At 39.1% G+C, this 16,024-nt stretch overlaps 1 protein-coding gene across 1 annotated transcript in view; it reads right to left on the reverse strand.

The window, feature by feature from the left end:
• Positions 1–15,242, reverse strand: part of LOC103079650 (dnaJ homolog subfamily C member 30-like) — a 50,593-nt gene extending 35,351 nt beyond the window's left edge. Inside the window, 3 exon segments of the mRNA XM_082931444.1 lie at positions 7,844–7,868; positions 11,542–12,249; positions 15,170–15,242. Of these exon segments, the coding sequence (XP_082787570.1) occupies positions 7,844–7,868; positions 11,542–12,249; positions 15,170–15,242 (806 nt within the window).
• Between the last annotated feature and the right edge of the window lie 782 nt (positions 15,243–16,024).

Consider the following 16,024-nt stretch of genomic DNA (forward strand, 5'->3'; position numbering starts at 1 on the left):
TAACTCCTTATGTTTATGACTACCAAGAACTGCAAAAGCCAGACTATGTGTGGAGTAAAACTTGTCTAATTAGCATCAGTCTACACATTACCATATGTTGACAATAGCCATTCACAGGTTATATTACTTTGGCATCTGTGATGGATGACACAACCTAGAATCATTCTTATTATTTTATCTTCTTGCTATAACTTCTCAAGCATTTCTTTTCTTGACTTTACTTTTTTTTTTTTTTTACATTTCCTGAATTACTCTTAACATCATGCCCTTTAGGTGCCTCGTTCTTTCTTCCTAAAGAGGGATCATAGGCAGTACTAAGTTCAAATATGCTAATATCTTTATATCACCAAACCTTTTACCTCCATACTTAACAATTCTGTCTGTTGTTTTAGATCTACTTCAGAATTCATAATTCATTGCTCAAGGTAGCAGAAACTGACTGAGAATTGTATAAAACCCAAACTACCATAGGTACAAGGGAAATAGCTAAAGGAGAAAATAAGGGAAAGAAAAAAGCATGGTAGAAGAAATGAACTATTCCTATTAAAATAACCTAATAGTTATTTAAACAAAGTCAACTCAACTAAAATTTATGAGGATGTTTCCTGGATTCAAATTTCTGAAAATTCTACTCTGCCATTTTGAAAACAAGAAGTAAAATATTTGGGCTTTTATTACCACAGTAAGGTGATAAATGTGTATTGATGTAACTCTTCTAGTGTAAGTGAAAGTAAATTTCAAATACCAGGCTATATAAGTATTTTTCAGCCTTATGTAATGGTAAGATAATGTAGGATAAAGGTGAGCTTATTTTTTAATCTGTCGATTAAGAAAATTTTAAACAAAGATATAAACAAATCATTTGTACTTGCTAATTGCACAAGTGATTTTGAATGAATGAGATCAATTGTTTAAAAAATTAATAATTGTCATGGGAAATCTGTCATGTCCAGAATTCTCTCTTACATATTTTTGATCATGTATTCTATACTAATTTTCATCATAATTTAAATTAATATGCTTTAGATTTTAACTCATTTATCTTATTTGCCACACATATCATGTATTTACAGCCCTTTAAACTTTTTATGACTTATTTTCAGTTTGCATCAAGCTTATAGTTTAGAATCTAGAACAGAGTTAACAAAATAGTTCCGTCTGTCACTGATTGGCTTTGTGGCCTTGGCTATCACTATTGAGCAATATATCATAACATATTTAATCTGGGCATCTGTTTCCTTCACTGTCATCATTCCAGTGAAACTTTTGGCTGGAGAACACAAAAACTAATAGTGTTTAATGAGACAAAAAATACAAATATATACATTTTCCTAAATGATAATAGGTGACAGTGTTTAAATCATTCAAAAGTTTATTTTTAAATAATCACCCCTAAGTGAATTTTGATTAGAAACATTGGTATGGTTTGAGGACAAACTAAGATCTTAGATTATACACTCATCAAAGGGCAGGCAAAAAAAGAAAGAACACCTTTTATCTTACCACTTACAACTTTCCCTATTGACAAAGGCCTGACTCTGGTAGGGTTTTGCCCCCATCTTTGAAAAATTTAGGGGCTCTTTCTTGGAGGTGTCAACTGAAAAATATGCACAACCTAAAAGTTGAGAATTATGTTTTATTTGGCAGACAAAACAGAGGACTTAAGCCTGGGAGGGGTCTTCACAGATAGCTCTGAGGAACTGCTCTGAAGAGGCAAGGGGGGAGCGAGGATACATAGGAGTTTTTGCAAGAAAGACCAGATAGTACTGTTAATGAAAGAAAACCATATACCTCAAGTTAATGAATTTAACACTTTTCTAGGTATGGGAAGTTGCAAGAGTCTGGAAATCTGAAATCATTCCTTTGATATGCACCTTAACTACCTAGGGTCAGTGGCCTGGTTTCCCCCTTCCTGAAGCCCCTCAGGGTACATCGTTCTGGGGTGGCTGCAGTGACTGAGGGCTTGGCAGCCGGCAGCCCATTTCTCTCCACCCTGAGTTCCCTCAGCGCTCACCATCTGGGGTGGCTTTAGTGGCTTGATGGCTGCAACATCCTTTGTTAACAGATATGGCAGGCAGCATTTTTTCATTCACAGAAGGTCCAGTCCCCCTAAAACATACATTTTCCCTGGATTATTCGTCTTCTCTAGGTACCCTTCTTTGGCTGGTAAACACAAATTACAACACACTTTTAAGCCAATTGTTTTGTTTACCTACTCTTTAAGTTTTGGGAAGTCACAACCTGTACACAGGTGGATAATTATAGTACAAAGAATAGTTACAGAGTCCAAATATGTCATAAGTCCAGTTTAGATAATGAGTTACTTAGAAATTCCTGGCTCTGAATTGTTCATTGCCTATTTCTGTTTTATTGCTGAACCAAATTGTTTTCTAAAAGAAATGTGCAATGTATTCTAATTTTGAACAATTTCTACCTAAATCCAAATAGAAACCTATATGAATTTCTCTTCCACCATAAAATTGTCAAGAACACTCCACTTCTGCTGTGCCTCCATTTCCTAATTTCTTTTTTTTTTCTGTACACAGGCCTCTCACTGTTGTGGCCTCTCTCGTTGTGAAGAGCAGGCTCCGAACGCGCAGGCTCAGCGGCCATGGCTCACGGGCCCAGCCTCCTCGTGGCAAATGGGATTTTCTGGGATCTTCCCAGGCCGGGACATGAACCCGTGTCCCCTGCATCAGCAAGCGGACTCTCGACCACTGCGCCACCAGGGAAACCGAGAAGCCCTGCTAATTTCTTGACTTAATCCCCTGATGCAGGTTCTGACTTCTCACAAGTGCTCTAGTTGAAGTTAACCAGTGATCTCCTTTTGTAAACTGTAAAGGTTTTCTTCGTGATCATCACCCCTAATTTTTCCAAACTGTATGACTTCTCCTTGAAATTGTTCTCTGATTTCACAGTCATTACAGGGTTCCAGTTCTATCCACTACTCTCTATTTACCACTTCTGTTTCCTGGGTCCTCTCACTTCAGTCATTGTTGAAATTGTGCCATAGGACTCATATGTTTTATCCCTCTGCTCTTCATTTATTTTTTCCCTTGGAGGTTTCATATCTTCTAATGATTTCAGCTATAAACTCCACTGAAATGATTTCTAAATTTACCAAATTTCTCTGGTTCAGCCCCATATAAAAGCTGTTTTCAATGGAGTGTCTGATCATTGTCTCAACTCCCAATGTTGATCAAAGACATCAAAATTTTCCCCAGACTTGGTTCTCCCACAAACAGCTTTATTTTCTCCTGCTGGAGCTTTCATTTCCTAACTTTTCAGCTCACATTCTTGCAATTTTTCCTGACTCTATTTTTGCCAGTCTGCTTAATTATTACATTCAGTAAATTCCCGCACTGTTTGCTTCTTTCATCTTCCCCTTTCCATTCCCAGTGCTGTTATCTTCTTCTAGTCTGAGTGACCTAGACTCATACATATATGGCTAATTTAATGATCTCCTCAGCTGTCTTCTTGCCCCCTTAAATACGCCCTACCCACTGCTGCCAGAAGAACCTTTCTAAAGCATTAGCTTTTGCATGAGCCACTGTATAAAAAGTTTGTCAAAAGTTCCACCATTCCTACCATGCAAAACAAGACCAAATGTACTCATCTTCCTAAATTTCTTTTCAACCTCATTTCTTTCACCTAAAAATATGCAAATCTGTATTCAAGAAAACTGTTCTAACATTATTTTCTTAATATTAAAAAAATGTATTTCAAATATCTGTACCTTTTTTCTTATAGAAAAGATCTATGATTTACTCATTAGTGTCTGACTATGCTATTTGCATAACTGAAACTATTTTTATGATGTTCACTACAGGAGGAATGAGTATATTTCTGTTTTTAATCTTTTTTTTTTTGGTAAATATTCTGAGTTTCCAAGTGGATCTTAAGCACCTTGGATGCAGGAACCTAGTCATATACTTCACTGTTACATCAACTTCTTCAAAAATTCTTCATCGTTAAAGATGAAAACAATAATAATAAAAAGGAGAAATGAGAAATTGAAAGAGAAAGTAGGAGGTTCCTACCAGTTCATAAAATTAATATTTCAACAAATTCCTCTGTAACTGCCCTAAACTAGGCCAAATTAAACTCAGAAAGCTGACATATCTCTTTTATAAATTTTTAAATGTTTGTTTGTCAACTTTATTGCTAATTGCTAATTGTTTCTCACATCTCAATTATTTTTTACTTTCATATAGATTTTATATTGAGTGAATCAGATTGAGGCCTTGGAACCACCATTTTAAACAATCTTTTAAATTCTCACCCTTAGATCAATGTTTTCAAGTGGTTATTGGGTACATTCCTTTTTTTTGTCAGCTTGACTAAAGTTGAGGGCAAGATATAAACAATTTAAACACAACATCCACAGAAACATAATAAAAAGAAAAAATTAAAATATAAGCTAATGGGAAGCTTGCCACCACAAAATAGAGAAGTGTAATCCACATTGAAAGTAAGTCTAATTTTTGGTTTGTGAACCTTGCATTTATATTGATTTCCATCATAATTTTAAATAAAAAAATCTTAGGGAGTTTGGGATTGACTGTTATATTTAAATATAATACACTGTTATATTTAAAATGGAAAAACAACAAGGACCTACTGTATAGCACAGGGAACTCTGCTCAATATTCTGTAACAACCTAATTGGGAAAAGAATTTGAAAAAGAATAGATACATGTGTATGTATAACTGAATCACTTTGCTGTACACCTGAAACTAACACAACATTTTTTATCAACTGTACTCCAATATAAAATAAAAAGTTAAAAAAACTTTCAGATTATGTTTTTATCCAGTTATTATTAAAGCAAACCAAAAAATTTTAATTTAGTTTTAAATCATTTAAATCAATGTTTAATAATGAGTTGCAATAAATGTTAAAAAACATATGTTTGTTATAAATTAAAGTTTTACCTATACTCTATTACAACTGTTAGTTGAAGCTCTGTGTAGAGGCTCTTTGGAACAAAGCAAACAAACAAATGGCAGTCTATTTTTTGCAAGGACTTTACTTGAAACTCAGGCTAATTAAAGACACAACTGCAAGATAAGCTCTTTTTAAAAATTTGGATGTTACCGTAATTCTCTCTTTAGACTGTCATTATATGTTTAAATTGTGTTTAAAGCACATCATGATGTTCTAAATCTATGCATTAGATCAAAGCTAAGCTCTCTCAAAATAAATCAGCTAATTTCAACATCAGATGTGTTTCTAGTTTGAAGGTTAAACTTCCAGTTTTAAGCTATCAAGGGACACTTAAATACTTTGACTGTAATCAACATAATATCATAGAATTCTAGATATGGAGTAGAAGTTAGAGATATCTATTTCAACCCCCTCATTTTACATGGCTGCAGTATTCAAAGAGATTAAAATGGAGCTTGCCCAATGTCTCACAACATTTCTGATAAAGATAAGAGGCTAATCAGGTGTTCTGGCTCCTAGTTTAATTCTCTTTTCATCATAATCTTTTTGGGGGTGGACAGTAAGAATCAATTCTGTATCTCACTAGAGTCAAATGGAAGCCTCTTTGGGAGTTCTCTGTCCCGTAATTGAACTGAGGACAGACAGTAAATCAAATATCTGAAAAGAGACGGTAATACAGGACATATAAAGAATTCTTACAACACAACAATATAAAGATATAGATATTAACCCAATTTAAAAATGGGTAAATATTTGAATAGACATTTCTGAAAAGAAGATATTCAAATGCTAACAAGCACGGGAAAAAGTTGCTCAACATCATTCTTCGTTAGGGAATGCAAATTAAAAACACAATGTGACCATTCACACCCACTAGAATGGCTATAATAAACAGGGTTAGTGAGGATGTGGAGAAATTGGAACCTTCATATATTATTTGTGGGGATTTTAAATATTGTAATTCCTTTGGAAAACAGCTTGGCATTCCTCAAAAAGCCCACTGCATCTAATCTCACCTTTCACCGTGGCTCCAATGTAGGACAAGCACAAGTAGACTTCAGTTTTTATACAACCCAGGAATTGGGAGCTAGAGAGTGTGATGTGTGCCCATACCACCATCCAGTCTCTCTGCTCAAGACTTTATCTGCTCTAGTGATGTAAATAAGGGCAGGCCAGCAAGTAAGATAACTACTGTGATGTCCACTTTTAGAAGTAGATGTCAGTCTCTGCAGGAAAGGGTTAACTCAGCAGACTTGTGTTGCTCAAATTTGCACATTCCCAAGAAAGAGTGCCTTCAGGACTGGCTGTTGGCTGGCTCCTGGGAGGTGAGTGTTGAGTCCTTGGAACAGTCTACCTGATAAGCGTGTTTTTTTATGCCTAGAGGCATTGAGATTCTAGGTACAACTACGTAGATAATTTGTGATAGCAATGTGATTTACGGTGAATGCATGCTTTTGTCTCTGTGACTGGCATCTGAGTAGCTAAGGTCAGCCCATGTAGACGTTGCATGTCTACATGACTGACTCTCAGGACAAAACCTAAACACCAAGACTCTACTGAGCTTCCATGGTTGGCAACACTTTGTGTGTGTTGTCACAGATCATTGCTGGGAGAATTAAGCATGTCCATGTGACTCCACTGAGAAAGGACACCTGAAAGCTTCTGCCTTGATTCTCCTGCCTTGATCACCTCATGCAACTTACCCATTAGCTGATTTTTTTTTTTTTTGCGGTACGCGGGCCTCTCACTGTTGTGGCCTCTCCCATTGCGGAGCACAGGCTCCGGACGCGCAGGCTCAGCGGCCATCACTCCGCGGCATGTGGGATTTTCCTGGACCGGGGCATGAACCCATGTCCCCTGCATCGGCAGGCGGACTCTCAACCACTGCGCCACCAGGGAAGCCCCATTAGCTGATTTTAATCTGTATCCTTTCACTGTCATAAATCATAATTATGTGTGACAACTTTTTAAAATCCCGAGGCCTTCTAGTGAATCACCAAACCTGAGGATGCTTTGGGAACGCCTAACACACAGTCATTCCAAGGAATCTTCTTGAGCCCCTTTCTAAGGACAGAGAGGGTGGTGAACCAAATGTACACCAAATGACCCTCCTTTCTCAAACATGAAGGTGTATACTTGGGAATTTGGAAGGACTAGCTCTTTCCATGAACAGTGAACATCACATTGCCAAGAATGGTAAGAAAATGGTTTTCTAGAGTGCTGGTGGTGATGCATTTTGGATGCAATATTGGAAATATATATATATATATATATACACACATATTTACCCTATGTTTCAATATTTTATTTCCTAGGCTTTAACCAAGAGGAACACTTGCATATGTTCAAGAGGAAATGTGCATTATTGTACATTATAAGAGCATTAAAAGCCTTGGGAATAATAAAAATGTTTGTTACAAGGAGAATTGCTATTTAATACTACAGGACAGTTAAAAAATAATAGGGTAGGGACTTCCCTGGTGGTCCAGTGGTAAAGAATATGCCCTTAGTTATGTCCCGCAACTAAGCCCTCAGAATGCAACTACTGGGCTCATGAGCCTCAACTAGAGAGCCTGCATGCCGCAAACTACAGAGCCCACACACTCTGGAGCCTAGGCGCCACAACTAGAGAGTGAAAAACCCACATGCCACATCTAGAGAGAAGACTGCATGCCACAAGGAAAGATGCCACATGCCTCCATGAAGATCCCACCTGCTGCAACTAAGACCTGACGCAGCCAAAAATAAATAAAAATAAATAAATAAATCTTTAAAAAAATAATAGGATAAATCTTCATATTTTAGATTAAGAAAATTAGATAGTTGCTATAAGTGAATAGCCACAGATTCAGAACCCCTTGAATGAAGCAGGGCTGGGTCTCCTTGAGGAAGTACCCTGCTACAATGACAAAAATTTATACTGCTAATCTTTCTCCAGCCTTCCTGAAAGGACCTATGGCCTTTTACCAGGATGACTGTGCATTAGGGAAGGGAAACAAACTTTTCAAGGATTACTATGCATCAGCTCGGACTTGATACTAATTCTTACAGACCTAAAACATCACTGTGGTCCAACAGTCAGAGTAGGGGTTTGCTTGTGGAGGTCAAGTGATCAGTGGAGTTTGGACTGAGGTCCATGTCACAGTGGGTCCAGAAGATCCCTGAACCCATTCTGGGATTATTTCCCAGTTCTGGAATGAATACTTGAGTAGTTATACTCAACAACTGACAAAAATCTCATATATATATATGAGATTCATATATATATATATGAGATTTATATATATATATATATATATATATAAAACACATACATCTATATATACACATATACATATATACCTTCTAGGGCTATGTAGATATACATGAATCCTGAGAAGGACTACCTCTGGGAGACTGGGGGTGATGAACAAAGCAGATATTAACCTTATATGTAATGCTTTTAATTTTGTATTACAAAAATGTGTATTCATTGTTAGACTTTTAATTAAAATTAATTATTTTTAAAATGAGGATCCTAAAGTGACTAGGGTTATTTAACTTAGGTAGCTGAAAGCTAAATGAGTTCTTAAAAATCATTTTAAAATTCATCCATTTTTATAGGAGTATAAATAAATAATTCCTCATTATCACCCAGGTTACATCTCAAGGATGTGGAAATAATTTTTGTTTTAAATATTATATGTCAGATAGTATCATGAGCTTCATGAAGATGAATAGTAAAATAAATTGCTTATGAAAACTGGAATCCTCTTCTGTGGAAGTCCTTAAAAACACTCTTATAAGTCTGGGATAAGACAAGTACGTGTACTGAATTGTTATAGAATGGTGTACATTATAAACTGATGGACATTTCTAACCATTTCTTTTCAATATTTCATATGAACAACAACAACAACAAAAAAAAAACCCCAAAATCAACCAAAAGAAAAACATACCCAGAATCAGCATGGGGATCCTGTCACACAGCCTTTCCAAGCAATTTTCATGAGCCCCATTCCAAGGACTGTGGGGGATGAACCACATGTCCAATGCCCTCCCCTCTCAAACAGGAAGACACCTGCTTGTGGTCTAGGGAGGACTCAAGCTAAGTGCATTGACCATCACCTATGAGACATTATTTGCATGACCATCTTGTGCTTTGCAATGATGACCTGATAATTGTTTTACTTGGCCAATTTTTCTATAACATTTTCTAAAACTCAACATAAATCCTGTAATATGTTAAAACTTAATAAAATGCACATTTATTCACAAAGGGTACACAGTCCAAGTGAAGTGCAAAATGGCAATGTAATAATTAAATCAACTTTCCAATGAAGAAATAGGAAAAACAAACTTGATACTAATGTAGTTTTTAAAATGAAGATTAAAAGCCCATCCAAGTTGGTCAGCCTTTCTCAAGTGGTTTTTTTTTTGGATGGTTAATAAATTTTATTGACTATGCTGTTTGGAGTTGCATGGAATGTTCCAGAAGTTTCACAGAGTTCGGACCCCACCACCGCAAACCTTCTTGGTCTACCTCCATGTTCTGGGGCCCAAAGGAATGTGCTTGGCTCTGATCCTCACTGAGAGAAAACAAACTTGAGAGATCTATGTCAAAGAGCCCATGAGAAAGATCCCAGATATCACAGACCACTAGTGCTTTTACAAGCAAAACCCAAAAGAACCCCAACCCCATTTGATGGAAACTTTGATAGAATCTTGCCTCAGGGACACTCTGTTATGCCCCAACTCCTTGCTTGAGAATCACCAGCCTCTGTACATTTTACTAAGCTTCACTTCCTGTAGTTTGTGTTTTGAAAAGAACAGACTTTCCCTCGTTTTCCAAATATGAAACATAATAACATTAAATGTTCTTTTTTAAAGTACATATGCCGTTCCCCCCAAACCAAGGTTCTGTGAGCCCAGCATGTCTGAACAAGAGTGGGCTTAAATCTCTACTACTGAATCATATGGTCACTGCAAAGCCATGACTAAGAGTTTGCCCCCAACCTCCAAGGCTAGAGAAAACAGAATGGTTCCCAAGACCAAGTTGCACTAGCTATGGGTTTATCCCAATTTATCCAAGGATCGCACACAAAAGATTGCGTGCAGGAACTGGTGTTAATATTGCAAAGCACCTCTGGCTTTGTTTAGAACCTACTTAGGCCCTTACCCTTGTAGAAGATCTCCTGCAAAGGTTTTCCTACCCCACAGCTTTACACTCAACAGTGCATACACACTTGAGTACCTACCATCTCACAGCTAAGCCACACCCCACGTGCAGTGATTCATGGTTAAGAGAACTGGGTTACCACAGCTCTAGCCAAGTGATAACCCACTGCAACAATTAGGAAAAGAGGGGAAAGATACCCAAAAAAACCCCTCAGCCAGCTCTGAATAAGGAAGCGTGTTGCCATCCTGTGCCTCCTGTCACTCAAAAGTCCAGTCTACTCAAACTCCCCCAATTCCCACAGCGTTAAGTAGCCATGTTTCAAGGACTTGGCTTGTAGGGCCTGCAATAAGCACTGCCAGTGAAACAGGAGGCTGGGCCACCCTCAGGTGACTCACACTCCCAGTCTGTTGTTCTATTTCTGGGAAGGGAGGAGCTGCACAGTTAGCAATGGGGCTGGCTGGTCAATGGATGACCAGGTGCTAGGCACACTGTCCCAAGGACAAACCTGACTCTATTGGCACTATATATATATATTTTTTTTTTTTTTTTTTTCCTCACCGCTGCAGCATGTGGGATCTTAGTTCTCCAACCAGGGATGGAACCTATGCCCCCTGCAGTGGAAGCACAGAGTCTTAACCACTGGACCGCCAGGGAAGTCCCTGGCATCATACTTTAATCACTGAGCCTATTAGAACATGAATAATCAAGTGTGACAGACCGAAAGAGAGCCAACGATTTGCTCCTCTGCCATCATGCCCACAGAGTAACTTCTCTGAGGTCATACATTAGATAAGCATGGGCACAGGAAGGCTCATTCCTTATGCTCATGACCTTGCTTTCTTTCCCACTCACACTCACCGCCAACACAAGGGGAGTGGGGGTCTGACCACCAAAGAATGGCCATGTTCCCACAGATCACATCCTTACCCTACACTGCATCTCACCTGTGGCTTGGGGAACTCACAGAAAGACAAGTGTCTTATAACCCCAGAATTTTTCTTTTGGCAGTCACAATTAGTAACGTTGCACGTTTCAAGGTTACAGGAACAGACGAGTGTTGCTCGGTGCTTTACAGGAAAGCCACAGCAAGTGTTCTAGAAATTGACAATATCTGGAAGCAGGCACCCCAGGGCCTCCAGGAAACCCCTCCCTCTCGGGCTTTCGGGACTCCTCAATGGGGGCCTTTTTCTTGGGCATGGAAAAACCTTTTCTGGACCAGAGCGGTAGGGATGTGCTGGTCAATGGCTAAGCTGGCCCGGTGGGGAAGGGGAAGGGGAGAGCAGTTCCTTCGGATCCCAGCAGAGGTAGACAACGGTAGACAGTGGAAGGCAACGGGTTCAAGGTGACAGGAAAGGCCAATTCTTGGGGGCGGGGGGCTGCTCTGCTTCCCTCCGCTCTCTGATTAAAAACGAAAGCCCAGGATGATGAAAACAGCACAGAACCAAGACGAAAGCCATCTCTCGGCTCCCCTCCCAGCGTAAGCCCTTCTTGGCCCGGTCCTCCTGCTGCTGGCGAAGGGCCTCCCGCCGGGCGCTCAGGCGCCGCTCGCGCTCCAGCTGCTCGCCATAGTGAGCCTGGTAGAAGGCGTCAAAGTCGAGCGTGGTGCGGTTGGCTCCCGACGAGGCCTGAGCGCGGCCCTGGGTCCGAGAGGCGGGAGGCTGGCTGCGGGGCAAGTCGGGGTCAGCGGCGAGCGTCTTGGAGGACTGGACCCCGGGGCCGCGCAGGTCCTCATCGCTGAGCAGGCCGCGGTCCTCCCTGCGACGCTGGGTGGCAGTGCCCAGCACCATGTAGGCCTGGGAGATGTGCGTGAAGCGCTCGGCAGCCTCGGCGCTCCCGGAGTTGCGGTCCGGGTGGTAGAGGAAGCGCTGCCGGTAGTCAGCTGCCTTGATCTGCGCCTGGGTGGCCGTGGAGGGGACGCCGAGCCGCTCGTAGAGCGCTGTGCGCAAGTAAGGGCCGTCGCTCCGGGAATAAATCCTCGCTTCCAGGCCCAGGCCTGATCCCGAGTTTGGTGGAAACCCCAGGGCCTGCCACACCGTCCATAGTAACAGCCGCGACCCCCGAATGGTGTTTTGATCAAGCCCAGCGATATTTCCCATTCTACTGGAGTACATCTGTAAACAGGTCTCCACATCCAGGGAAAGGCCTGATTCCACCCACACCGTTTCGTAAACCTTCGGGATTCTACATGTGGTATCCCTGTTATTAAATGGAAGCCTGTGCTTTTACTGTATCCCTGTCACTGTGTGGATTTCTCCACTTCAACATAATGCATCATTTTGTCTTAGACAAGCAACAGCATCTTCTGATTTAAACTGCAAAATATAACAGATGAAAGAATTTACTAAAATAAGAATTGTGGGCCTTGAGAATCCTTTTTCATAACCCCCTCTAGGACACATCCACAAGTGGCAGCATGCAGCCCTGTTTTGGGTAGGCATCCATGTTTCTGTTTCAGAGGCAGTTTTGTACTAGTAACAGCTGCAGCTTAAAAGGAAGAAGGTCACCCACACATAAACCAACCCTATCATTTTACTTAGTCAATGTTCCTACAAGAAAAAATTAATTTTGTTGGTATGTGACTACAGACTCTAAAAAGAAACCCCTTATAAACGATCAGACCTTGTGAGGTTATGAAAACTGATTTCTAAACCTGAATAGTTTAATCAAATAACATTCCAACCTAGAACACTCATGGATATATTATGTATTAACTCTTCATCTTTTAGTCTGGCAAAACAAAACTCTGCTGTTGAGAACTTATTTCTCATGACTCAGAGGTAAGTCCCTAGATAATCACGATGTCACTTGAGTTTCAGAGCTCTAGTCTGACACTTAAAGCTCCTAAAAGACAAAATCTGAATAGTTGTTCCACGTGCTTCTTAGACTTGAGGTTGTGGCATTAGAGACCCAGGAAATATTTATTTCTGGTAGGAATGAGTCAAGGTGGTATCCTATTAGACATTTAAAGAATGCTCTATTTATTTATTTGCACTTACATGTCTGGGAAATCTTATTTCCCTTACACATGCATCAGGGAAAAATTATATTTGATAGAGTTTAAATATTTTTGAAAGGTTAATTCGTTTTGAAACAAAGTGATAAATATTTCATTCTGTACAGTTGTATTCAAGGATGACTGGAATCACCTACATCTCCTGATATAAGATAAAAAATGATATGCAGAAGCATCCTGTTATCCACAAACAGCTTCCTGTCTGTATAACTGCGAGTTCTGATTTGACTGATTTGTGTCTGGCTTGATGCTACTTGAAAATAAAGGTTCAGCTCCTGCCTGTTCATACCTATTCCCTCTTAGAACCATCAATCAGGTCTTCACTAGCAGAAGTTCAGAAAGTCATTGAATTTATATTGTTGATTTCAACAACAAGGTACCAAAAGGAGTGGAGGCAGATAAAACTGAGATAGCTATTATATAGGGCAGAAGTCCTAAATATTTTTGAAAGATTATACATATGGTATCACTCAGTTATTAGATGCTTTATCTTTTCCTGTCATGATGATAAATTTTCCCTAGTCCTATGTAATACACTATCTCTTATATTAGACAAATGAAGAATCCTGCTCAGTATATTTCTCCAAGAGGTCACCAGCCAGCTGTATCCCGTTCGTTGTCTGAAGATACACATTAAAAATGAGCTAGAATTAGCCTCAGTGAAAAACTCTGGTCTTCACTTTATACCATGTGTTATTCTTGATAAAATGCCTTGTATGAACACATTTTCACAACCAGCTCTGATAATGTAGATATAAATTAACATTCTCACATCTTTCCTTCATTCAAGTAGTTTTACTTCTATCACTGATTATGCTCCTGGTTGGAGACTGTTTGTAATCACTAAAATCTCTTTGAAGATGTTTGGTTGTAATTTTGCCAAACATTGTGACAAAATTAGACACATTTCAGTTCAACTTTATAAGTACCACGTGTCATTTTTCTAGCCATAAAGAGCCTTAATATGGCATCTATATTGCAAATCTCAGGGTGACTGGCTGGTCTGGCTGAAACAGCCTAGAGAAACATGCAGAACTATTTAAGAAGCTAAACTGTTAGCAGGAAGCTGTCAAGGAAGAGTTGAGGTGACCTCATTGCTTTAGTTAGTGGCAACAGGATTTTAAAAAGAGGTCAGGTTAAGGTTAAAAGTAATAGATAAAGATAGTGTCTTAGGGGAGAATTTGTATATATGAAGATGCTTTTCCTTCAAATCGATTCTGGTATATGTCACTGCCTTCAATTTCATGTGTCATAGCTTACATTTCCATTTTCTGTCAAAAATCATGATGCTAAACATAGTAGTATATGTTGGCAACCAAAGGACCAGCACTGAGTGGCTGTATTTAAACAGTGGTCAGAAACCTTCAGATTCCATTCCTTCTGTGTCTCACACCCTGAGATACAACCCAGTTCCCCAAGGAGAGCCAGGTGGCTGCTACAGCTGCAGGTCTAATCATTGAGCAAGAAAGCACCATGACCTGCTGACAGCTGCAGAAGGAATGTTGCTAATTCTCTCTCTACTATTCTGGAAGTGAAACTGAGGTAAATCCTGGCCCAAACAGCATTGATCCCTACTGCTCCTTTTGCCCCTTCCTTCGGACCTCCTGGGACATCAGAACATTTACCGTTCACATGTTTAGCCACGTCAAACTAAGTCATCAAAGAGACATTGGATCAATACTGGAACAATGTGAAGAAAGGTAAGCAAATCAAAATTTCACTGACATAAGGGGTATCACATCTCATATTTTATAGCAGTGCATGAGAAATTTTAAACTGTCAAAGAAACTTCATCCTGGCACTGCTACCTGGTCAGTTTTGCCCCATGATGATTTTTATCTCAGTACCTTTGCAAGCACTTCTGTTTGGGTTGGTCTGCTCTTCATGTTTTTGGGCATTATTTCAGGATAAAGTGATTCACTCTAAAGAAAACTGAGTATCCCTCTATTGGAAGAGAGTTATTTTTCAAGTTTAATAATTATACATTTTCATCAGATGAAAACTGAATATTTGTTTTCTGTTGTTGTTTGCAAGGTGGCCTCACACTTACCTGGTATGAAGCTCTGAAGGGTTTCATAATAGTAACCAGATCTGAGATAATTCATATTCTCAGAGAAGTTCATTTTGTACTGTATAACAGACATAAAAAAGGCACACAATACTAAATTAATTTAGGTTTGATGAAATAAAAATTGTGTTCTGTACCAGCTGGATCCTGGGAAGTATGAGTGTTTAATTCTATCCTCATTGATGAAACTCTGCTGAATCAGTAGTTCTGAAGAGACACAACTTGCACACACTAATAGATAAAAAGTCTCTTGATAATCAGTGTGCCTGATATATTTTGCCACAAAATTTTTTAACTTAAAAAATCACAAAACAATACAAAATCATTTTAGCCTCTGTTGGTACAAAATGTTGTGCTATGATTCAGTGCAGTACAGAATAGTTTCCCAGCATGTATTCTGCAAAACAGATACCTAGTGAAAAGTGTTCTGTGGTCAAATAAATTTGAATGATGTAGAATGAGCACAGTTAAACAGATGTTTCAGAGCTGCACTTTCTAGAGACTTTAATAAAGATACAAGCATAGAGATTCACCAATAGGAGGTATAGAGCATATAATATTTTCCAAATTCAGTTAGTCACAGTACCACTACTGCTTTTCCCAAAGCAGAGCATTTTGTGCAAATGGGTATCTTTCCCCCACCCCAGGAGCTCTTTGTGTTTTTATTTAAATATATGTAATTTGTAGGAATAATTATTAGCAATGCACAGTTATTGTGATCCTTGGAAATGAATAAACTATAACTCAACTTGATGTGATAACTACTATTTGTCTGCAGTAGAAAAAAAAATGAAAGCACAAAGTGGCATGTAAAACCAATTACTAAGGGCAGCACAG

Source organism: Lipotes vexillifer, unplaced genomic scaffold (assembly GCF_000442215.2).
Source record: "Lipotes vexillifer unplaced genomic scaffold, Lipotes_vexillifer_v1.1 scaffold1602, whole genome shotgun sequence".
NCBI classification, from domain to species: domain Eukaryota; kingdom Metazoa; phylum Chordata; class Mammalia; order Artiodactyla; family Lipotidae; genus Lipotes; species Lipotes vexillifer.